General features: G+C 38.2%; 1 protein-coding gene across 1 annotated transcript in view; it reads right to left on the reverse strand.

Moving 5' to 3' along the window:
- RAB3C (RAB3C, member RAS oncogene family) overlaps positions 1–26,648 on the reverse strand; it is a 403,278-nt gene that overhangs the window by 23,645 nt on the left and 352,985 nt on the right. Inside the window, exon 3 of the mRNA XM_006891522.1 lies at positions 5,495–5,619. Coding sequence (XP_006891584.1) covers positions 5,495–5,619 — 125 coding nt within the window. The remainder of the gene's footprint in view (positions 1–5,494; positions 5,620–26,648) is intronic.

Below are 26,648 nucleotides of genomic sequence, written 5' to 3' on the forward strand. Positions count from 1 at the left end.
TCCTTCCATCTTCTTTTGATACTTCCTGGATCATTCAACATTCTACCCAAAGTATCCTTAAGTATTGTCACTCGAGGGTTAAATTTGTTCCTTCAGCTTAAGAAACGCTGAGCGAGTCCGGCCCTTTTGATTTTCTCTGCACATTTCATTATAGTATCTTGCTTTGTTGTCTGGAGCTGCCTTTTGACATTTTCTGTTCAGCTCTTGATTTCTTGATTTCTTCCTTTAGCTTTGGCTTCTTGGCATTCTAATGTAATACTCAGAGTCTCATCTGAAATCCAGTTTGGTCTTTTCTTCTTCTTCAGCCTTTGTAATGATCTTTTTGCATTCTTCATGGACGATTTTCTTGATATCCTCCCAGAGCTCATTAGGTTTACACTCATTGGTGCTCAAGGCCTCAAACCTGTTCCTGTATATGAAGTGAATGAAAATACTATGCCATGGGTCAGGTACACCTTAGTTCTCATAGTAAGGATGTTAAAATTTTATAGTCCTTTGCAGATTTACATGGTTAATTCTTAATTATCACTTTCAGGGTCATTTACTGTTGATTCCAATTCAATGAAATCCTTAACTTCAAGTTTTTCTTTGCTCATAGTGACGATTTTTGTTGTCTTTATGTTGAAATTAATTCATAGTGAAAGCTGTATAGCCTTTGATCCTCATCAGTAAGAACGTCAAGTACTCTTGGTTTTCAGCAAGCAGGATGATGACATCTGCATATTTGAAGTTCGTAATTATCCTGTCTCTCCTCTCAATATTGTATGTTTTTCTTCACACAGTCCAACATGTCAGAGTATTTGTTCAGCATACAGATTTAGTGAGTATGTTGAATGGATATACATCAGGAAAGTAATTTGCTAGACAGAGTAAAAATTTAGCTATTCACTTCCATCTATTGTACTGACATTAAATATTCTGGCTTTTAATCTATTTTTCTTTGAACAAATAACATTTATGCTTATTTACGGAGACATTATGCATCTGTGGAACACCTTCTCCACTAACTCATATGCACCTGGCTGGCCAACAGCATACAGAGAGGGAGGAGCAAGTCCCAGGGAGGTCACCTTGCAAGTCATTGCTTAGATTTCCCTTTTTTCTTCCCCAAGGTATCTGTTGTTTCCCATCCTTTCCCAGCAGATACTGTGAGGAAGGAGTAGGATCCGGCAGAGACCTGCTGTACCCCTTGTACATCAGATCTCTGTGAATCTGAGTTGTTTTGATGGCACCTAACAACAGTTTTCTGCATGCCAGCACCTCTAGCATTGCATCTATTTGTTGAAACATTTAAATTGATGCTTCATCAATTTCTGGAGCCTTGCTCCCCACCTCCACCAATGTCTTCAGTGCAACCTAGGCTTCTCCCTTCGATACTATTAATTTTTGATGATACACTACCTATTGAAATGGATGAATACTATACAGATCTTTTTGGAACAGTGATTGTTTATTCACTCCATCTTCTTCTGACTGTTCATTCAGTGTTTTACCGATAGAGTGCTTTTATCAGTTTCTTCTGGCAACCATTTTGGTCCCCTGCCTCCCTTTTATACCTTTGTTGCTATCATCCTACAACTAGCTTGGACTTAAGTCATTAAGTGTTCAAAGCATCAAGCTGTTTTTATTCTTTTCAGCATTAGCCTGAACTTGCACACGACCAAGTAAGGGTTTTGTTCTACTGTTGCACCATGACCTTGTCCAGATAGATGAAAGCTCTCTAGCCTCTCTTTCCATGGATGTAACGAGTTTGATTCCCTGATAATCCATCTGTTGAGGTTCACATGTAGAATGATTGTTTCTATTGAAAAAAAAGGATCTTTCAATGAATAAGTTGTTGGTCTTGCAAAATTTTATCATGTGATCTCTGGCATTGTGTCTACAATTGAAAAGTCGTATTTCCAAACTATAGATTCTTTTTGTTTCCAGTTTTCACATTCTAATCACCCATAATTATGAGCACATATTAGTTGCATATTTGATCAGTTTTACACTGCAGAGTTTAATATATATCTTCACACATCTTTGTTATTAATGTTTGATGCACATATCTGGAAACAATCACATCAGCAGGTTGTACTTGTATATATATGAATATTATCCTATCATTTAAATAATTTTACCTTAGAATGTATCTTGAAATGTCATTTTTGACAATAATTTTGAAGAATGACACAGCTCTTCTTAGAATACCATTTTTAGAATAGCAGACCACATGATTGTCTTACTTTAATATGGCCAATGTCAGTTAATTTCAGCTCACTAATGCCAAAAACAAGCTCTGGTGACCTAGCGGCAAGAAGCTGTGCTGCAATCCTGAAGACACATGGTTTAAGGCCACCAGCCACTCCGCAAGAGAAGGATGGGTAATTCCTGCTGTGCGATTAACTGCCTCTAAAAACCCACTGGAGGGTCAGCAATGATTTGGTTCTGACTTGACAGTGCATAACAACAACAACAATACCTAAAACATCAAAGCTTATGTTTCGGGGTTTCGTTTTATTTTTAGTTTTTGGCAATTTTTCTGCATTCACACTTTATACACTTGATTTTCCAGTGATTGACAGATGCTTGTAACTATATCTTAAGTTTTTAGATATTAGTAAATGAAATGGACTGCTATCTTATTATTACATAACTTATTTTTATCTGCCATTAACAGGTAGGAGTTAAAGTTTATTTTGTCTGACATTTTATGATCACCCCCGCTATTAATTGTTTACTATTTGCATGAAATATATTTTTCTCTATCCTTTTATTTTCATTCTGGTTTTGTTCTTTTATAGAAATTTTATTTCTTTCAGAGAGAAAAAGAATGGATCATATCTTTTAATCTATTGTGGTACTCTCTACCTTTTGTATGGAGCATTTAGGCAATTTGCATTTAAGATGATCCTGGGGGGAAAAGTATCTACCTCACTCATTTCACTTGTCAGCTTTTGGATATCTTAAATTTTTTTTTTCAAATTCTCATTTTTGTATATGTGTATTTTGCTACTTTCTTGTTATAAGGCTTTTGATCACTTTCTTCTATTTCCCCCTAGGTATTTTGTATTGGTTATCACATATTACATTACAATAACAGTAACAATATTCTACAATGTAAAATGACAATGTTTAACATATGAATGATAGTTAAGCTATGACTTAACATAAATCTATTCCTGATATGCTCCTCCCTCCTCATTTTTGAGCATATTTTGATTGTTGTTGTTGTTGTTATTTGCCGTCGAGTCGCTTGTGACTATAGTGACCCTGTGTACAACAGCCCTAAACCCTGCTCTATCCTGTGCCAATCGCACTGCTTCTGACACACCCATCCTGATTACCCCAGTCACTGAATCAATCCACCTCATAGAGGGTCTTCCCCTCTTGCACCGTCCCTCCAACCTCCCAAGCATGATGTCCCTCTCCAAGGACCCGTCCCTCCTTACAACATGTACAAAGTATGTCAGATGAAGCCCCAGAATCCTTGCCTCCAAGGAGCAACCTGGTTTAACCTTCTCTAGGATGAATCTGTTTATTTTCTTGGCAGTCCATGGTACGCTCAATACTCTTCTCCAGCACCACAGCTCAAAGGCATAAATTCTGCTTCTATCCTCCCTAGTCATTGTCCAACTCTCTGATGCATAACAAGTGATTGCAAATAGCATAGCCTGTATCAGACACACCTTAGTCTCCAGAGTGACACCATTGCTCTTCAGGACCCTGGAGAGGTCCCTAACAGCAGACTTTCCCATCGCAATATTTTTTTTATTTCAATATAAAATGTATTTTTAATAATTTCAATGTAGCATCAGTATTGGAGAGACTCATCAACAACCTGCATTATGCAGATGACACAACCCTGCTTGCTGAAACTGAGGAGGATCTGAAGCGCTTGCTGCAGAAGGTCCAGGGCTGAAATCTTCAATATGAACTGAAGCTCAATATCAAGAAAACAAAGATTCTTACCACTGAGCCAATGTCAGCTGGTGAAGAGATTGCGATTGTTGACAGCTTTAGTTTGCTGGGCTCCACAATCCACACTCTTGGTACCAGCAGCCGGGAAATCAAAAGATGAATTGCACTGGGAAAGTCTGCTGTCAGAGACTTCTCAAAACTACTGAAGAACAAGGTTGTCAGTCTGGAGACCAAGGTGTGTCTGATCCAGGTCATGGTCTTTGCAATGACTTGCTGTGCATCAGAGAGCTGGATGATGATTAGGGATGATAAAATGAGAATTGATGCCTTTGAGCTGTGCTGCTTGAGAAGAGTATTAAGTATACCATGGACTGCTAAGAGAACAAACAAGTTTGTCCTAGAGAGGGTGAAACCAGGCTGCTCCTTGGAGGCAAGGATTCTGAAGCTGACCTACATTGGACATGTTTCAAAGAGGGACCAGTCGTTGGAGAGGGACGTAATGGTTGTTGGAAGGGTGGAGGGACAGCTCAGGAGAGGAAGACCCTAGATGAGATGGGTTGATTCAGTGACTGGGGTAATGGGAGTAGGTGTGTCAGAGGAGAGAGCAGGGTTTAGGTCGTTGTACACAGGGTTGCTATGAGTCCCAGGTGACTTGATGGCACATAACAATAACAACAACTTCTTAAAAATTTTGTGTTATATTATCTGTACAATTTAATTATTGAATTTCTGAAAATAGAATATAATTCATCTTTTTGATTGCCATGTTATAGCACTTTTTGGAACTTCCTCTAATATTGCTTACTTTTTCTGAGTATAGATAGATATTTATGTAATGTTCTTATCTTCCCACTTGGAATAGTCCCTTGAATAACTTGCAATACTGATCTGGGAGTGGAAAATTCCCAGAGTTTCAATCCATGTAATGATACTTTGATTTCCCCCTCATTTTTGATAGCTAATAAGAATTCTTGGTTGGAAATGATTTTCATCAAGTATTTGAAATATGTGGCTCCATTTCCTTTTGGCTTCTATACGCTTGGGGGAGAAGCTTGTTCTAATTTTTATTAATTACCCATGGTAGGTTGTATTTAATAAATTCTCTCCTTGTCTTTCTTTTTCAAGAATTGTCATTTTGGTTTGTGCAGCTTCTTTTTTTAAAGAAAACCTTATTCTATATGGTTTGCAAACAAAATTTTTATACATCATGTTTCACTCTCTCCTTCATCCACATTGTGTTTCATATAATCATTCTTATACACTCTGCTTTATAAACTGAATCCCCATTGGATTATGCCCTCCATTACCCTGTCTTTTCAGATCCCTGCCAGATCTTTTCCATTTACTTCTCCTTTCCTCCTTCCACCCACCAAATGCTAGTTATGAGTTTTGCTCTTGTAATGTAATTGTGCTTAAGTTGTAATAATTCCATAAGACAGTGGGAGGAAAACGTACTTGCCATTTATGGAGGATGTTTCTATTGCCAAGTGGACATATTTTTTAATTAAACCAACCTTGGCAATTAGCTGAGCCTCTGTAGTGTTACAAGTAGTTAGCAAGTCCTCCCCCCTCCTTTTAATTTGTTTCTTACCAAGCTGTTCTCCTAAATGCTGGCCTCTCTCGGTTGAGACGACCCGCTCATCTTCCATGTCACACTTGTTTCCAACCAAGATAACCTGGGCATTGTCCCAAGAGTACGTCTTGATTTGTGTTGACCTAAAAGAAAAATATCAGGCACAAAAAAAAGGAAAAAAATCAGAGGAAAGCAAGAACAGCACAACTAATGAAGGAAATATTTTCTATAAATTCTGATAAAAGCAAAAGCCTAAGCCCAAACTCTCAACATTTAGAATTAATTAGTCAAAGACATTTCTCTCTTAAGATTACAGAAGTCCAAAATTAAGAAAACAGATTCTATCCATTTTTTTTTTTCAATCAGACGGGTTGTCGTCGTCATCTTCTTCTTCTTCTCCTTCTTCTTCTTCACTACTACTACTACAACTACTAGTACTACTACTACTTCTTTTTCTTCTTCTTGTTCTTCCTTTCCCTCTTTTACGCCTTCATTTTTTTCCTACCTTAATAGCTAGGGTAGCTGAACATTCAGATTTACCAAAGGCAATTTTAGCAGTAAAATATCTAAGTCCAAAAAAATGCTTCAGTTCCAGGCAAATATCTGAGATAGTTTGTCCTTCTACTTACAAGACATCACATCAAGACATTTTCCCTTGTTAGGATAAAAGCTAAGGCAACTAGGACTTGGTGAATCTAGGATAATGTTTATAAGAACTATGTTATACATGTCTTACATTCACGTTTCTCCTTCAGAAAAGTATCATGTTGTTGTATATAAAAATTAGCAGACTGACACTCTAATTTCCTCTAAATGGTGTTATCTACATTTCTACAAATTAAGCTTCTGGTATAGATGACATACATAATCTATTGTTGATTTTGAAACTTAGGTAATAATTATAATAGCCAGCATTGGGCGGTATCATTTAGTTTATTTATGTTCAAATAATTATCCTAATATAACTCAGTAGAGAGAGCAGTATCTTCATTTTAAAGTTAAGGAAAATGAGGTGTAGAGAGGTTGAAGAATTTGTCCAAGATCCTTCAGTCAGTAAGATCTGGCTTGGGAATCAAACCTGCATACTATGGCTCTTAAACTGTGCTCTTAAACACAATTTCATATGTTTGTTAAAAGTTCGGCATGTGAAAGGCTAATACATCTCAGATGAGAAACAAAGAAAGTCATGCTGTCTAATCCTTTATATTGGCTATGTTCTTATTTGACAATAATAGTCTCAGATAGGTGGGAATGATAGATCACACAGTGAGTAGTCGCAGGAGAGTTATTGAAATGCTGAAAAGCTAAACAAATGCTAAAAGTTTAAATGAATAGATCTATAAAGTGTCAAAAATGGAGCCTGGGGATGATCTTACTAACAATTGCCAAGTCCTTGAGGATTATTAAATATGAAATAGTAGTGAATTGTTCTCAATGTGAAGAGAGAATAAATGTAAATAGCTTTAAACTGCAATATGAGAGCTTTCAAAATTATGTATTTCCCTTCTGAGAAGGAGAGAGCTAAGAGGCAGACAGGAGTTTACTTCAGAGTATTCCCTTGAACTAAGTACAGGTTTTAAATGAGATTAAAGTATTTGCTGAAATGTGCACTTGGTACTACCAGCAAATCTCAAAGATGTCTGCAGGAAGTGCCTTTTCTTATTCTGAGACGCAAGAATGAGATACAGCATTTGTAGTTGCAAGATAGGACTGAGAAAGTAAAGGCAGAGATTCTAAACTCTATACATTTTCCTTAACTTTGTTTCATGTTTCAAGTATACGAAAAATGCTGATTTAAAGCAGATTAAGAGAATATAAAAAATATCTCACACATGTTGTTGAGTTACCTCAACACATAGTGACATTGGACAATAGAATGGAGTCTGCCTGTCACGGCACCATCTTTACAATCTCTTCTGTATTAAATCCACTGTTACAGTCACTGTTCAGTTCATCTCATTGAGGATTTTTCTTTCTCTTGCTGATCCTTTACTTCTCAAAACATTATGTCCTACTCTAATTACTGGCCTTTCTGGAAAAATGCCCAATGTATTTTAGATACAGTACCTGTAAGATTAGGGAGCATTCTGGCTTCATACTTTAAACTGCATACTTTAAGTCTCAAGTGCCAACACAATCTTACAAAGAAATTCCAATGTTTTTGTAAAAAATTCAAACCTGACCAGATTTCTTTTTGTAACTATTTTTCTATCTCTTTGCTTCCGTATGTCTTGGAGTTTGAGACCTGGATTGTGCTAGGAAAGCTAGATAGACTCTCTGTGTTAACGGAGAAAGTTCTAGCCTTTGTTGCAAAGCTAGGAACTTGATCGATAGAATGAGATTAATGGCACAGGGATCACAATACATGACTGTAGGAGGTTGAATACCAAAACACTTAATTATGCTTATGTGAAATCTATATTTGGACCAGGAGGCAATCATCAGAACAGAGCTAGGAAATACTGCATGGTTCAAAATCAGGAAAGGTGTGTGTCAGGGATGCACACTATCTCCACACCTTTTCAATCTATATGTGGAACAGGTCATTTGGGAGGCAGACACCATAAGGAGGAATGTAGAAACAGGACTGGAGGAAGACTCATCAATAAACTGCATTACACAGATGTCACAATCTGGCTTGCTGAAACTGAGGAAAACCTGAGGCATTTGTTGCAGAAGGTCAAGGACTGCAGCCTTTAATATGGATTAAAGACAGAGATTCTCACAAGTGGGTAAACTGTCAGCACCATGATAGATGGAGAATAGATTGAGGTTGTTAATAATAACAGCTTGCTCGGCTCCACAATTAACACTCTTGGCACCAGTACACAGGAAATCAAAAGACAAATTGCATTAGGAAAATCTGATGTCAGGGACTTCTCCAGAGTACTGAAGAGCAACAACATCAGTCTAGAGACTAACATGCACCTGATTCAAGCTGTGGTCTTCACAATTACTTGCTATGAATCAGAGAACTAGGCAATGACAAGGGATGATAGAGGGAGAATTGATGCTTTTGAGGTCTGATGTTGGAGAAGGGTATTAAACATAGCACAGACTACTAAGAGAACAAATAAGTTGATTGCTTTCTGTACCATTCAATATATTTGTATCTCAGCCATTCTACCTTGATAACTTAAAGAATTTAGGGCTACTGCAACCCAATAAATAGTTATGCATGCACAAGTTTCCTCATCCCTAAAGATATAAAAATATATAAAAAGAACCTCCTTTTTCCCTTCCTTGAGTTTATCAGAACTATCCCCAATCAGTTTGTCTCTCTCCTAGTGATACCACAACAAAAATATGGGTGAGTGGTAAAACCTAGAAGTGGATTCCCCTATAACTTTAAAGCCAGAAGCCTCTGTGGCATACTACATAACACATCAGGTTGCTAAAAATGAATTCAGAAGTTTGAATCCACTTGACATAGCACAGGGAAATGATGGATAGCAGTCTCTTTCCATACATACAGCCTGGAATGTAGCCATAAGTTGAAGTCAAACCAAAGGCAATGAACAAGAGGTAAATTACCGGAGGTAGAGATGTTTCCCTGGCGGTGTGGATGCACCAGGAGGACTCCAAGAGAAAGATGGGCAATCCCTCCCTGTGCAATTTACAACTTCAGAAAACTCACAGGAAGCTCAACTATGAGTTGGGTCTATTCCAATGGTAATGAGGTTTTGAGAATTTTCATAGGCTCTTCCCTCTCATTTTTATTTTACATTGGTTTGTACACAAAATTAATACACATTGAGTTTCATTTATATACATTGTGTTACACACATTCCTTCATTCACATCAGTGTTTCATATGCTCATTGTGATACATTGTGTTTTTTAAAATCAATCCCCATTGATCCATGCCCATTGTCACCCCATCTTTTCAGGTGCCTACTACAACCTTACTAATTCTTTTACCCCCTCCCTCCACCCAACAAGCTCTGTGACCCTGTAGAAGTCCAAAGCAGAACCTACACCAAATTTTGAAAACTTGCCTGTCAGTATTCCCGAGTGTTCCTAAGTTCCTTTGAGCATTTGGCTCAGAGGTGATCCTCAAGGTATCTTCCCCTCCCCCACCCCCCTTCTGTGTGGGTGTTTCAGTATTTTTGATGCTTTTCACATAACTCAGAAGTGATTAGGCTTAGGATACTCTGCATTGGTATGATTTCAACTGATTGAGCACATTACATTAACTTTCTTTAGCGATAAGAAATGGAAGTAAGATTGACACAGGATAGGATAGGGTTCAGAGCTCATGATCATTAGGTCGCTGTGAGTCGCAGGTGACTTGATGGCACATAACAACACAACATAAGGGAGCTCTGTTGGCTTAGTGGTAAGAAGTGGTGCTGCCAACTCAAAGGCATGAGGTTCTAATCCACCAGCTTCTCTCTGGGAGAAAGGTGGGCACTCTTTGTTCTGTGTGATTTACTGTCTCTGAAAACATGTTGAAGAGTCAGGTTTGAGCTGAGTCTGACTCCACAGTATGCAACAACAACAAACAAACAAACAACAGGCCCTCACGTTACATTAGGTACGAAGGTATAGAGTTTATCACAGGTATGGAAGTTAGAGTGCTAGTGCATATTTTGCGAGGAGGGCCACCAATCAAGCTTTTGCACCGGCAATGGAAATTTGTTTTGTTTTAAACCAAACAAGAACTGTGGTCTGGAGCATTTATTGCAAACTGAACAAAAGATTAATTTGCTATTGTTGTTGTTAGGTGTCATCAAGTAGACCATGGTCAAAGTGACCCTCTGAAGAGCAGGCCTGACCCCTGCTCTGTCCTGTGTCATCCTCACCATCCTTGCTATCCTTAAACCCATTGTTCGAGCCACTGTATGTGTCAGTTTGCATTGTTGAGGGTCTTCTCCTCTGTAGCCGATCTTCCACCTTTCTAAGCATGATGCCCTTTCCCAAGGACTAGCCTCTTCTAACCATAGGTGAGAAGTGTGTGAGTTTCATCATCCTTCCCTCGAAAAAGCATACTGGCGGTACTTTCTCTAAGATATATTGGTTTGAGTTTTTCTTTTTATGGGATATTCAGTACTCTTCTCCAATATCACAATTCAAAGACATCAATTCTTTTACTGTCATCCTTAGTCAATGTCCAGCTTTCTGATGCATAGGAAACAACTGAAAAGAACATAGCTTGAATCCAGCTCACCTTTTATTTTATATTGGTCCTCAAACTGATATTGCTTCTCCTCATTACTTTGGATAGGTCCCTGACCACAGACTTTCTCAACACTATAGGTTTTTTTAAGTCTTTCCCTCCCCCCTCATTCACTTCTTTTCCCCCCCCTTGCATTGACTTATTTATTTTTCTAAATTTTCTACTAGTTTATTTACAAAATTTGAATATATTGTTGTTAAGAACACATTCTTTTCTTTTCCTCACCCTTCTCCCATCAAATTGTACAACCCCATGATTAATCCACCCCCCCCCCCCCCGCACAACCTCATCCTACTGCTTCCACCCTCTCTCACTCCTCTTGGATCCTTTCACTTATTCTACAATAATGATTTTATTCAGTATTTATCCTTGTGGGACTGAGTTTGTTCATTCACCATAATGTTCTCCAGTCCCTCCCAAGATAGGCATTAATTTACAATATCATTGCTCCTGCGTTCTGCATAGTATTCCATTGTGTGATGTACCATAATTTCTCAATCCATTCATTTGTGGTTGCACATTTGGACTGTTTCCATGTTCTTGTGATGGTGAGCAATACTTCTATGAACATTGGTGCACAAATCTCTGTTTGTGCCTCAGTTCTGATTTTCTCAGGGATATTCCAAGCAGTGGAATAGCTGGGTCATATGGAATTTCTATGTTCAGCTTTTTGAGGAAGTGCCAAACTGCCTTCCAGAATGGTTATGCCATTTTACGATCCCACCAACAATATTTGAGTTCCTTTCTCACCACATCCTCTCCAATATTTATTACTTGCTGTCCTGTTAAACTTTGTCACTGTTACTGGAGTGAGCTCATACCTCATTGTGGTTTTGATTTGCATCTCTCTTATTGTCAGTGACTTGGAGGATTTCTTCATGTGTCTGTTTTTCATTTGAATATTTTCCTCTGTGACATTTTTTTCCATGTCTTTTGCCTATCTTGTAATTGGGTTATCAGTTTTTTTCTTGTGGAGGCCCAGGAGTATTTTGTAAACTTTTGTTATAAGACTCTTGTATGAGATGGTATTACCAAATATTTGTTCCCTGACTGTAGGTTTTCTTTTCACCCTGTTGGAGAAAAGTTTTTGATGTGCCCAGGGATTTAATCTTTAGAAGGTCCCATGCATCAATTTTATCCCCTTCAGATTGTACATTTCTAGTTGTGTTTGGCAGTCTCTTTATACCTTGGACTAGTGCTTCTAAGCTTGATCCCAGTTTTTCTCTTATAAATGTTATGGTTTTGGCCTTTACTCCCAGGTCTCTGATCCACCTTGAGCTGATCTTTGTGTCTGGTGTGAGATGTGGATCCTGTTTCAGCTTTCTGCAGGTGGAATTCCAGTTTTGCTAGGACCATTTATTGGAGAGGTTATCATTTCCCCATTTGATAGCTTTAATTTCCTTGTTGAATATCAATTGATCATAGATAGGTGGGTCTATTTCTGGGTTCTCAATTCTGTTCCATTGGTCTATGTGCCTGTCATTGTACCAGTACCATGCTGTTTTGGTTACTATTGCTGTGTAGTAGGTTTTGAGGTCAGGAAGTGCTATGCCTCCAAACTAATTTTTGTTTCTCAGAAGTGTTTTGGTTATTCAAGGTCTCTTGCCTCTCCAAATAAATTTGATAAATTCTCTTTAAATCTCCTTGAGAAATGAATTTAGTATCTGGATTGGGACTGCACCGAACATGTAGATTGCTTTGGGTAGGATTGCCATTTTCACTGTGTGTCCTAGCAAGACAAAATCATTAATGCATTCAATCTTTTCTGCATCTATCATGATGTTGCCTATTGGCCCAGTGGTGAGAATATTTATTTCCTTAATGTAGAGATATAATCCATATTGAAGCCTGAATTCATTGATCTCTACAACAAGTGTCTCAGGTCTTCTTCACTTTTGGCAAGCAAAGTTGTGTCATCTGCCTACTTCAAGTTCTTGATGAACCTTCCTCCAATTTTGATGCCCCATTCTTCTTAATTAAAGTCTGGCTTACTGGATGCAGAGAGTGGATGGGTATGGAGAGAGAATACAGGCCTGAAGTATATATCTTCTTGATTTTAAACCACGTAGTGTTTCCCTGATCTGTTTGGACTATGGCCTCTTCATATAAGTATAGGTTTCATAGGAGCACAATTAAGTATTTCAGAATTCTCATTCTTCTCAATGTTACCCACACAATCAAATGCCTTTGCATCACCAACAAAGCACAAATAATACATCTCTACTGGTATTCCCTGCTTTTAGCCAAGGTTCATCTTATATCAGCAATGATGTCCTTGAGCCATGGCCTCTTCTAAATCCAACTTGAACTTTTGGCAGTCTTGGCTAATTTAAGGTCTGAAATATTTACTGTTTAGATTTGGTTTTGACTACTTCGGACTTTCTGACATGATGATGTTATGTGCCATCAAGCTGACTGTGATTTATAGCAACTCTATGAAAAAGATATTGAAACACTGACTTCTCTTGTGCCAGCCTCAAAATTTCTAACATGCTTAATAAGCCCATTGTTGCCGTCACTATGCCAATCCATCTCATTGAGAGCGTCTCCCAGGAAGACCTGATGCTTTAACCATCAACAAAGCAGAGAAGGGCACAGTTAAATGTACCAAGAGGAGATCAGAACAATGTTGACTAAGTCATGATTACTACATATTATAGGATCTAAGACTCTAAGATGAAAATGATTTTATGAAGGGTTAAGAGTAAAATGATACAGGCAATTAAACTGACAAAATGCATTAACAAGAGTTCTGCTAGAAATACTTGTCAGTCACATCAGCTAGTTTGAATGCCCCTTCATGTATTTGGAGGTAATTAGCATGTTTTCTTGCTTTGCCTGTTGTGTGTTGTTGAGTTGGAATCTACCCAGAGCTGATCTTCCAGTGGATTTTCAGAGGCAGTAAATAATGAGAGAGAAGATTTCCATCCTTCTTCCAAGGTGCAGCTGGTGGATTGGAACCCCAACCTTCAGGACCTCAGGGAAGCTTCTTACCATGAGGCCACCAGAGCTGTAACTATATTATTTAAAAATGGTGAGACTTCAGCTCCATTACCTTGGACACATAATCAGAAAAATCAATCATTGGAAAGGGTCAATCCTGTTTGGTAGAGGGTCTTTAAAAGAAGAATGGTGTGCCAAAGAATTTTCAATGACTATCTTTTGGATATTGAGTGCCAGATATTTTTCTTCAGAGGTGCTTCAGGATGAATATGGACCTCCATATTTTCAGTTAACAGTCAAAGATTAACCATTTGCATTATACAAGGATGGGCTACATGATAATTTCAGAGCTGATAATATATGAAAACAGCACGCTTTAAGTTCTATAAAATGCTATTTTTTCCCCTCTTAATATTCATTTTATATATGGAGGCATAATTTCAAATAGGTAAAAATATTTTCTAAACATAAGTAAGTTGGAAATGAGGAAGAATAGGTCTCATGATTTGCGGGGAAGACCTAGACTTGTATGTATTTCATCCAGTTTCTAATGTGAATCAAAGTCAGAAGAATATCAGTAGATTAATCCAAATATCATTTCTTGCAATTCAAAATCCTAATAATTTCTTCAACCAAGTAAAGAGAAAGCTCTGTCTCTTTTATTAATGAAGTTAGAAGACTCATTTAGCATTCTTTAGCCTGTAAAATGAAGCCACCACATTTCTAGATGTGATAGGACAAATAAGATTTTTAGATGAGAACACACAGTCGTTTTAAAGTTGTAAACATTTCTTTACAAATTGTACAGATTGAGTCCTAGGTTGGACGACAGTTGTTTTTCTTCTCATTTCCAGTTCAATAAGTCTTTTCCAATTCCTCTCAGATCTGTTGTTCACAGTGTCACGATCAGTCATAGCCAACTCAGTAGCACCTAACAGCAACAACATAATCTAAGTAAAAATAGCAAATATTATTTTTAATTAATTTCTCAGCTAAGTTTCTGAGCAAATGTTCTTCCTCTCATATGTCTAGTAGGACTAAAAGAAAATTCTGTTAGAAAAAAAGATGCATCCTTTTCATGTGATATTTCTATATATTTACTCTGTGGTCATTTGTTGTGTTTACTAAAACTCCTGTTTTTTGGGAAATAGGTTTCTAAGTACATCATAAAAGGAATTGAACAATTTTATGTTTGTTGGTTAGAGAGACATAGTTAAGGAAAATGGCTGTCACCAAATAATATACATGGCAAAAGATGATTTATTTCAGAATCATTGCAGAAGATCCTTTGGGATTTATGGTTAATCTCAGTAAGATTAATGGATTCAGAAGCAATATGCTGGTCACCATGGTTACGCCACAAATAGCAGTTAACTCAGACCTTACCAGGACCAGAGCATAGTTACTCAAAATTGGTTATTTATTGTTATTTAGCTGAAGCAAGGGCTTTTTTTCTTTCTTGCTGCACACACACATACACACACACAAAGAAAAAGAGAATGAAATAAGAATTTGTTCTATTTCAGCAGTAGTCAAATATGAACATAGAACCATTCAAAAAAGCTGAGAGAGGTAAGAAATAAGGTGGGCTGGTTTGCTTTTTTGGGGTTTTTTGTTTGTTTTTTAACCTTTAAATACTCTACACAAAAATAACTGCATTAATCACTGAGAAAATAATTTTAATCTGAAGAACTGTAAGCAAACAAACCAAACTCCAGAAATACCTCTATTTAGTCTATTCTTCCTTGTCCTGGGTGTATAACTAATTCCACAGGAGTTTAACCTCTGCTCAGAGAATAAACAGACTCATGGCAGTCACAAGATTCTGAAAAACAAAGTATAGAAAGTTCCTTGCATCAAACCAACCCAAATCCACTGTAACAGAGTTGATTACAACTCATGGAGACTATGAAAGACAGAGTAGATATGTCCAGAGAGTTTCCAATGCTGCAAATCGCTAGGGAATCAGACTGCCATCTCCACCTCATGAAGTAGCTGGTAGGTATGAACCACTGACCTTTTGGCTAGCACTCAAACGTCTTTCTGATCAAGACCTCAGTGGCATGTCAAATCAATTGTCTCGTTGTTAGGTTCTTTCAAGTTAACTATAATTCACGGTGACCCAGTCAACAACAGATTGGACCCTTGCCCTGTCCTGTGCAATTCTCATGATCTCTGCCTTGAGCAGTCACTGTGTCCGTCCACCTGAGAGGGTTTTCCTCTCAGTGATAGTCCACTCTTCCCAACATAATGTCTTTTTCATTAAAGACTGGACCCTCTTGAAAACATAGCTGAAGTCTCCTCACCATTCTCACCTCTAAAGATGTCTATTAGGGTCTGACTTTAGATTGCACCTGGGAAAAAGGTGGCATCAAAGGGAATGTGATTCACTTTCCCTAAATCAGGGAGCTCTGGTGATGTGGGGGTAAGGAGTTGCACTGCCAATCGAAAGGCATGCAGCTCAAACCCACCAGCTGCTCTGCAGGAGAGAGCTGGTCCATCTCCTCCCACACAATTTACTGCCTTTGAAAAATTCCTGTGCAGTGAGCTATGAGTCTATTCTGACTTGACAGAACATAAAAACAGCAATCACCTCCCTAAACCAGTCAAGATCATACAAGGTGTAGCAGCCCTCTCTTCCTTCATACTGGAAGCTGACCATTCTTTATTACATCTAGTTCTCTTATTCTCTTAATATTCAGAAGTCTCCACTTTTCAGCATTTCAACATATGTCAATATTTTAATGGTAACTTTCCAACCTGGTACTGGCTATAAGTAGAATGGACTCTTCTGTATTATTTACATTACTTTCTAAATAATCTGAATTCTAGAAATTCATAGAGCTCCTCTGAGACTCCTTTGGGTGTTGTTGTTGTTAGGTGTCGGGTTGATTATGAATCATAGTGACCCTATGAACAAGATAGAACCCTGTTCTATCTTGTGCCGTCCTCACACTTGCTGACACACAAGAGCCCAATGCAGCAGTCACTGTGTCAGTCCACTTGTCTCAGGGCTTTCCTCACTACACTATAATTTCTTTTAATATTTTTGTAGTAAATGTATTAGTTGTAGAACAAGGTTCATGTCTTTTGTTCATAGGGTCACTATGAGTTGTGCTCGACTCAATGCCACCTGTCAACAACAACAACAGTAATGTTGACAGAACATTTTTTCATGTCAACTTCTTTTCTCTGTATAACTTGGTAACATTGGATTATGTTGCTTTCACTGATTTATTTAGTTATGAAATTTTTTTTCTTAGGTCTTGGAGAGAGCTTTTTTAAAGTTACTTCAGCCCAGGACAATTATATCAAAAGCCCTATGGGCTTCATTGCTGGCTTTAAAACTATCTCACCAGGTGGTTTTTCCGTGTAAGCAAGGCTGAGCATCACTGGGAGGGCACCCTCTACCTTTTAAGTATTTTTTGAATAATCTGTTTATTTATGTCACATGGAATTTTACAAATTATTCAAGAGTGTATTACAAAGATATAAACAAAATAAGGACACTTTTAAAACAACAAGAATAAAGAAATCAGAGTGAGATCATACTAGAACCTTATGGTTTACAGATGTTATACATACTAACTGACAGTTTCAAGAATTTGAGATGCTAGGCTAGTCATCTTTATGTTAATACATACAACAAAAGGATTAAAAAGAGAACATTTTAAAAAGTATCATCAAGTAAGTGTTGTCCAATATTTGGAGATCATTTCTTTAGATTAAAAAAAAATAGCATTACATTTCTAAACACCATTGCTACATTCTATTTTTTTTTTAAAAATAGATAAAAGGATAACAAAAAATATTGGAAATGTCATGGCCACCAGTAAACCACTACTAATATTTGGTAAAAATTTTGTTATTTGTTACTGTCTTTACATCGTCATTACCTTCTTCCTTATATGTATTTTCCAAAAGAACAAACACACACATTTTGGAAGAAGTTATGGCTGGGTGTTCCTTAGAGGCAACATTGGTGAAGATTCATCTCACATTCTTGGGGGATTTTGTCAAAAGGGGATTGGTCCTTGAAAAAAAAATAAATCATGATTGGAAATACAGCGGGTCATGAGAGAGAGGAAGACCCTCAATGAGACACACACAGTGATTGCAATGATGGGCCTGAGTACAGAAGACATTGTGAGGCTTCTATTTGTTGTATGTAATGTCATTATCAGGGACCTCTCCAGAGGACTGAGAAGCAAGGATGTCAGTCTAGAGACTAAGGTGTGTCTGATTCAGACCATGGTCTTTGCAATTACTTTCTATACATTAGACAATGACTAAGGATGACTGAAGAAGAATTGATGTTTTTGAGTTGTAGTGCTGGAGAAGAGTTTTGAACATACCATAGACTGCCAAGAGAACAAACAGGTCTGTCATAGAAAGGGTGAACCAAGTTTCTACTTGGAGGCTAGGATTTTGAAGCTCCATCTCACATACTTTGGGCACATGGCTAGGAGGGACCAGTCCTTGGAGAAGGACATCATGCTTGGAAGGGTGGATGGACAGTACAGGAGAGGAAGACCCTGGATGAGATAGATTGATACAGCAACTGGGGCAGTGGGATTAGGTGTGTCAGAGTCAGTGAGACTGGCTCAGGATAGGGCAGGCTTCAGAGCTGTTGTACACAGGGCAGCTATGAATCTCAGGCAACTCAATAGTACATAACAACAATGTCACTATGAGTTGGAGTCGATTTGACAGCATTTAATGACAATAATCACCACCAACTTAAGGTTAGGCCAAGTGCTCAACAGCAAAAACATGGGCAGTTTTTTCCCCCTGCACTTTACAGCCTTGGTAACCCAACAGAGTCAGCTATCAGTTGGTTCCAACTCACTGGGAGTGAATTGAGCTGAGTTAACAGAATATGAGGAGAATTTCCAGGTGCCGCTTAAGAGCAATAGTTGTCAGAGGCATTTTGAATTTCCATCAGCCCTATATTCTTACTCTTCATCATGAACACAGCTTGTCATAGAAAACTGTTTCTCTGTCAGCCTGGCCCAGGAATAGTTGCTACAAGGATTCTAGCTGAGACATGCAGAAACCAGCAGATTTGGTAATGCCTAGGAGAGACCAGCTTAACAGAATGCCCTTCATATGACCTTGACTTACCTTTCTAACTGCATCTCTGGATGCTTTTCCTACCACCAACTCTACAATAATCTTGGGTGTTTTCCCCCCCTCTCTAAAATTTCCCACATGTGCCACATTTGATAATAAAAAGAGACTATCTCTATGTGTGTCCATGTTTTGTGATGACTGAACCTAATGAAAATCTAAAGGCCAAATTCAAGAAATAAAATTGCAAATTACAAATGCAAAATTAGATAGAGGGCATTTTACAGCAGATGCTGCTGGTACTCTGCTCACATCCCTGAAGCCCCATCAATTCTGTGCTTGTTGGATGACTTCCAGCTGCTAATATCTACATCTTCATGCTTTACAGCTTTTCCCAAAGCAAAGAAAAGCCACTCTGTCCTTTTAGGGAACAAAAGAAATAAAAAAATAACTAGACCTTAGGGTCTGGATATAAAGAACTCAGCTCCTCTATGCCCCTGAAGTCAGAAGGACTGGGTGATACCAAGACAGCCTTGTTTGTCTTCCTAGCAGTCCACAGTATGTTCAATACTCTTCTCCAAACTGAAAAAAATATGGAACAAATTTTAGTATCATGAAAAAGTCCAGGCTTACTGGACTAACAGAGACTTATCGAACCTGAGACTGTGATCCTTAGCTACTTTTCAAGTCTGCAATCAAACTTACTCCTGCGGATCAATTTATTTGCCCAACAATAGATTGGCCTTTAAAGTCATGAATAACACCAGGGAAGATCACACTTCTTAGAACAATCAATGGCACAAGATTGAAAGAGAGACATGAATCCAGAGGAAAGCTCAAAAGGCAGGGAAGACTAGGAACGAAGGGCGAGTGGAAATGGGAAAACCAGGGAGGAAGTAGAAAGAGCTGTATTACAGTGGGGATTGTAACCAGTGTCATGAAACAATGTATATAAGTAGTTGTTTATAAAATATAAGCACATTTCTTTGTAAACTATCACTCAAATTACAATAGAAAGTTCCTTAAAACATACTCCAACTTCCTTGGTTCAAGGTAGATTACCTCTGAGTTGTGCTATCACACCAAATCTTCCAGTAGAATTCAACTCTAGTTACCTACATGGTAGCTCCTTTGAAAAGACATATTTTATTTATCCTCCCTTTTCATAGTTTCCCTCCAACCTCTATGTCGGTTCTGTCTTATAAAAGTGGTGTTAATGCCGTATTTGTTCTTTTGTGACTGAGATATTTCACTCAGCATTACGTTCTGCAAGGTCACCCATGCTGTGTAATATTTTAGGAGTTCCTTGTTTCTCCACTTCTGAGTAGTATTACATTGTGTGAACATAAAGAACTTTTTAAAAGGAATATATGATTAGGCATTATTTGTACAACAACACTCCAGAATAAGAGGTGCATAGCAAAGTGGACTGGGGGAGGGGCTGGGGAGCAGAGGGAGGAATTTATGTAATAATGAGTGAATATTTTTTTGTAAAGTGAACTGGTGGGTAGGAAGGAAAATGTGCAACAGTGAATGAATGAAACCCCAACATTTCTATAAACTTTTGTTAAAATAACAATTTTAAAAAAGGAAAGATACAGCATAAAAGAAAAAAAAACATGTTTTATTAACTGTATTTCCCTTATTTGTTCCACTTCACTGCTCCACGGGCCTATCTTACATTTCCCACATGAGCTAATTCCATCAAAATGTCTGACTCAATGTTTTAAGGATCCCAACCAAGATATTATGAAAGAGTTCCTGCAAATAAAGGACCCAAAGTTTATCAATCTTTATGTGTTGGAGCTGGTAACCTAAATATTAAAGACTTTTGCAAGATGGTATTTAACTAGTTTCTAGGAAATCAAGGAATGCAACTTTCAGTATAGATTGCATTTTATTGATAAGAAAATAAAGATTCTTACTACTGGACTGATAATCAACATCACGATGGATGGAAAATAGATTGAAACTGTCAACATTTTATTTGGATCCACAATTAACATCCATCATGTTGCTGAGCGAAGAGTCATTAGGAACAGACATCATGCAGGAAAAGCATCAGTGAAAGAGATGAAGATTCTCAACAGGATGGATGGACACAGTGACTGCAACAATGGCTCGAATGTGACTGCAACCATGATGATGGTGAAGGCTAAGGCAAGATTGAGCTCTGTTGTTCACAGGATATCGATGTGTTATTGTTGACTTCACAGCACACAACATTCACTCCTGCATGGAAGAGTCAAGCTTTCCTTTCCAATGCAGTACTAACATAAAGAGAATCTCTTAAGAGAGTAATTCAGTAATGTGGAATCACAGAATAGTTACGTAGTTCAATTCCTTTTCTTTGTAGATGCCAAAGCTGACAGAGAAGATGTGAAATGACATGGGTAAGATGATGTAACTAATTGTTGGTTTAGGTCTATGACTCAAAGTTCCCAGTTATCATTCTACAATAATGCTGTCTACTTTCACAGAGGTAAAAAGTAAAACAAAACAAAACTCATAGCTGAAATTGTGGTACATTCATACAATGGGATACTAATGCAACACTCAGGAGCAACAGGGGTGAACTAACTCAGTCTCACAAGGACAAATACTGCATGTGATTGTTACTGTAAAAGGAGAAGTGTAACTAGTAAGATGCATATAAAAGTCCAAAGTGGGAAGAGATGTGAAAATAGAGGGGGGAAATCACAAGGTTGCAGAGTTTGGTCAGTGGAGAAAGGGGGGTGAAGGAATTATGAAAGATCCAATGCGGACCTGAAAAGATGGGGTGATAATGAATATAGATCAATGGTGACTAATTTTAAAAACTACAATATTCACAATGTGAATGAAGGAATATATGAAACACAATGTACATGAATGAAACATGATTATACACATTTTGTATCCAAACCAAAATAAAATAAACACACATTTATAAAAAAGGGTCAAAATAAAACCATCTCACTGCTGTTGATTTGGAACTGACTCACAGTTGACCCTCCACTGAGTTTCTGAACTGTAGATTGTGGAGGAGGAGATTGTCCATCTTTCTTTCTAAGAGATGCTGGTGGATCCCAGCACTAAAAGTAGAGCCTTTGGGGTAACAAGACTACTCCCTATAGACTATGGAACCAGAGCTCCTTTACAGAAGAAAAGTGATAGAGATGTAAATTTATTAAATATAAAACTTGGTAAAGAAACAATTCCATATCTTAACAAAAAGTTCCCAATTGTCATTATTTCATGCTGTAAAGTTGGTAACGCTCCACAGCTCACCCTCCCCGAGGTTTTCAGAGGTAGTAAGGGAGCTCTGGTGGCCCAGTGGCAGAAAGCTGTACTGCAATCCCGAAGGCACGCCGTTCAAGGCCACCAGCTGCTCCACTGGAGAGAGATGGGCACTCTCCTCCCATGTGATTAACTGCCTCTGGAAATCCACTGGAGGGTCAGCTATGTATTGGTTCTGACTCTACGGTACTCAGCAACAAACTGCACAGAAGGAGATTGCATATCCTTTCATGGAGCAGCTAGAGAAACAAACAAACAAATCAACCAACTCAGAACTTCCATACACGGTAGTGTTATTAGGCTGTAAGTGCAGCAGTGAAAAGTCTCAGATGTATCTGAAGGACCTGCTTGATCTGCTTTTTTGCAGTAAGTCTACTCCTGAACCATTATTGAGAATTTATTTCAAGAACTCAAGAATCAATCTTTTTTGATCATGGGACACTGGAATCACCTTGTGCCACATTTGATTCTACTTTGTTAGTCTAAATCCAGTCTGAAAGTACCTATTGCCATTGAGTTAATTTCAGAGCACAGCAACTGTGCATGACAGGCTAGAAACAACCATCAAGGTGACGAGGCCATGAATCTTTATAGAGGGAAACCACCTCACTTTTACCCTCATCACTCTTTCACTACTTTGTCACCAGAGCTCATGAAATATAACCTTGTTGCTGTTGTCACTAGGAGATTCACAGCAATCCTTTGAACAGCAGAAGGAAATCCAGACCAATCGCACATCATTGTCATAACCTCTATGTTTAAGCCCGTTACTGCAATCACTGTATAATCCAATTGGATTAGGCTCCATTATGATTTTGGACTTCCTTTTGATTTCACAAAATGATAAAAGATCAGTTTTCTTTTTTTAAAGCAAGGGGATGACAGGCACAACTGGCCTCTCCTATTCCAAAGAAAGACTGGTGCCACAGTGGCTAAGCCCTTGAACCAAAAGGTTGTTTGTTCAAAACCACCATGCAAAACCCAGGAGAAAGATGCATTGTCCTGCGCAATCTCAATTCAGATACAAAAGTCATTTCTCAAGGAGATTTAAAGAGACATTATCAAATTTATCTGGAGAGGCAAAGAGAACCCAAATAAGCAAAACACTTCTGAGAAACAAAAATGAGGTTGGAGGCATAGCACTCCCTGACTTCAAAACTTACTACACAGCAGTAGTAACCAAAACAACATGGTACTGGTACAATGACAGACACAGAGACCAATGGAACAGAATTGGGAACCCAGACATAGTCTCACCTATCTACAGTCAACTGATAATTGACAAGGAAACCAAAGGTGTCAAAGGGAAAATGATAACCTCTTCAACAAATAGTGCTGGCAAAACAGGACTTCCGCCTGCCGAAGGCTGAAACAGGATCCACATCTCACACAATAGACAAAAATCAACTCAAGCTGGATCAGAAACCTGGGAGTAAAGCCCTAAATCAGAATAGTCATAAGAGACAAACTGGGATCAAGCTTAGAAGCATTAGTCCAAGGTATAAAGAGACTGCCGAACATAACCAGAAATGCATAATCTGAAGAGGATAAAACTGATGTATGGGACCTTCTGAAGATTAAATTCATGTGTGCATCAAAAACTTTTTCTGAAAGGGTGAAAAGAAAATCTACAGACTGGGAACATTTGGTAATACCATCTCAGACAAGAGTCTTATAACAAAAGTTGACAGAATATTCCTGGTACTCCACAAGAAAAAGACTGATAACCCAATTAAAAAATGGGCAAAAGACATGGAAAGCATTTTCACAGAGGAAGATACTTGAATGGCCAACAGACACATAATTAAATGCTCCAAATCACTAGCAATAAAAGAGATGCAAATAAAAACACAATGAGGTATCATATCACTCTAGTAACAGTGGCAAGGTTTAATTGGGCAGCAAGGAATAAATGTGGGAGAGGATGAGAAAGGAACTCATATATTGTTAGTGGGATTGTAAAATGGTACAACCATTTTGGAAGGCAATTTGGCACTTACTCAAATAAGTGAAAAAATTCCATATGACTCAGCTATTCCACTACTTGGAATATACCCAGAAAATATGAGGACTGAAGCACAAATGGGTTTTATACACCAATGTTCATAGCAGCATTATTCACCATTGAAAGAGCACGACAACAGCCCAGATGTCCAACCACAAATGAATAGATTGAGAAATTACGGTATATTCACACAAAGGAACTCTATGCAGCACGCAGGAGCAATGATTTTGTAAATCATTACCTAAATTGAGAGGGACTGAAGAGCATTATGCTGAGTGTACTTAGTCCCACAAGGATAAATATTGTATAAAACCATAATTATAGAATGAGTATAAGGATTCAAGAGGGGTCGAGAGGGTGGAAGCAGAGGGATGAGGATGTGTAGGGGGAAAAGGGGATTAATCACGGGGTTGTTCAATTTGATGGATGGGGGTGAGGGAAATTGGAAGAATTTGTTCTTGAAAACAATGTATCTGAATTTTGTAAATAAACTAGTACAAATTTTAAAAAATTAGTTATAGTCTTGAAATTAGTTCTACTAAATCCAGACAGCCGATCTCTAGATAGTTCTGCTCTGTCCTATAGGGTATCTGTGAGCAGAATTTGTTTTGACAAAAACAGGTGTTTGTTTATTTGTTTGTATATGACAAGTAAATAAGCAAGCATGAAACAACCTAGATTGGATAAGCATCAGCCTTTTGGAGAACAGAGGGCATTCTTCATTAAATAGAATGCAAGTCTGATCTGGAAAATGATCTAATGTTACATAGCACAAGACTGTGTGAAAGACACTGGTTGTTCAGTGGTAGAATTCCTGAATTCCATGCAGAAGGCCCAAGTATGAGTGCTAGCCAATTCACTTCATGCAGAGCTACCACCTGCCCATCAGTGGAGGCTTATCGACTGCTGAGGCTTAATAGCTTTCAGTGGTACTTATAGACTAGAACAAACTACAAAGAAAAGCCTGGCTTTTCTTCTGAAAGTCAGTCAATGGAAAACCACTGTGGATTACTATGGTCAATTCTATCGGGAAACATGGTTTTCTATTGTGTTAATATCATTTTTTATAGCAAAAAAATCAAAGTCATCTAAGTAGAAACACTCTTTTCTTAAATTAGATAAATTGTGTTGTCCCTGATTAAATTGTCTTTGACAAGATGTGCATGGTTTTTAGGTTAACATTAAAGCCGCCAGGCAGCTCTTGCTGAAGGGGAAGCTGAATTTAGAATCTAGCATCTGCTCTGCCCTTCCTCAATATCACAGCTGGCTCTCTCTCCTTCAGAGTTCCAGCGGTTGTGCAAAGGAGAAGCTCTTCACATTCAATCAAAGCATGAACCCTGACATTTGCAAGAGATGAAGATAGGGCTGAGGAAGAGGGATCTTTCTCCCTTTGTGAAGAAAACAGGTTAACAGGAAGAATTATTGAAGCCACTAGTGTGTGGGACTTTGACACTGGGAACTGCGGGGACAGAGGTGAGAAGAAATAAAAACAGGATTGCCTGGATGACACTGTGTAGGACCACTCCGAAACTCAAGTTGCTTGGCGGGACTGATTAGAAAGACTCTAGTAAAAGCCTATCTCAACATTGTTCCTACAAACTCCTCCTAATGCTACTTTACCTCTACTTATCATTAACTTTTGGAATGTGCCAGGAGGGACAGGTCCTTGGAGAGGGACATCATGCTTGGGAGGGTAGAGGGACAGCGCAGGAGGGGAAGACCCTCTATGAGATGGATTGATTTGGTGACTGGGGTAATTGGGATGGGTGTGTCAGAGGCGGTGCGGTTGGCACAGGATAGAGCAGGGTTTAGAGCTGTTGTGCATAGGGTGGCTATGAGTCGGAAACGACTCGACGGCACATAACAACAACAACAACATTTATGAGGGGCTTCAGACATAGTATAGTTTAATTAGATAAAAAGATGGCACATTTTTTGTGTAGACTATAACATCAAAGATTGCATTAATGATTGGTTAAGAGATGTTCCAGGAAAAAGACACTGTACATGCTTGCCAAAGCTAAGAGAACATAATAGAAAACGAATTACACATCCTTTCTTCAAAAGGTCAGCTAGTCAGTTCTAAGTATGTGAGGACATTCTACAACTCAGGTGCCTGGTAAGAATAAAGACAGCTGTCTTAGGTCTAAATCAGAACTTGTGTTGAATTACATTTTTTCTGGGCTCCCCCTTCTGTTTCCTTAAACAAAAATGGCTGTGCTTTAGAGCTGGAATTCTTGCAAAGCCTTAAACCACTCTCAGGAAACAACTCAAGGGACAAGATTTTGGTTTATGAAAAATATTCGTCAGTATAAGTTTAACAAAATGATCCAACATCAGGCCTAAGGGAAAATGTACACATAGTTGCTGAGTTTGTTTCAATTGTTAGAAAATAAATTAGCAACCTTGTAAAACTTGCACTTTTCTTGTATGCCAAGCAAGGCATGTGGTTCAAATCCACCAGCTGCTCCATGGGAGAATTACAGGTAATAGTCTCCTATTTGATTCATGGCCTCAGAAAACCTGCTGGAGGATCAGTTATAAAGTGTTTCCTACTTTACAGCACATAACAACAACAACAGCAACAGCATTATCTTGTTAATTTTATCTTTCGTGACTTTTTTGTGTTAATGTTCTCTTTTTGACACCTTTGGTGATACTTTTTCTTGTGTGACATCTCAAACTCCTTAATTCTAG

This window comes from Elephantulus edwardii, unplaced genomic scaffold, assembly GCF_000299155.1.
Source record: "Elephantulus edwardii isolate Elephantulus edwardi_28Jun2011 unplaced genomic scaffold, EleEdw1.0 scaffold00099, whole genome shotgun sequence".
NCBI lineage: Eukaryota > Metazoa > Chordata > Mammalia > Macroscelidea > Macroscelididae > Elephantulus > Elephantulus edwardii.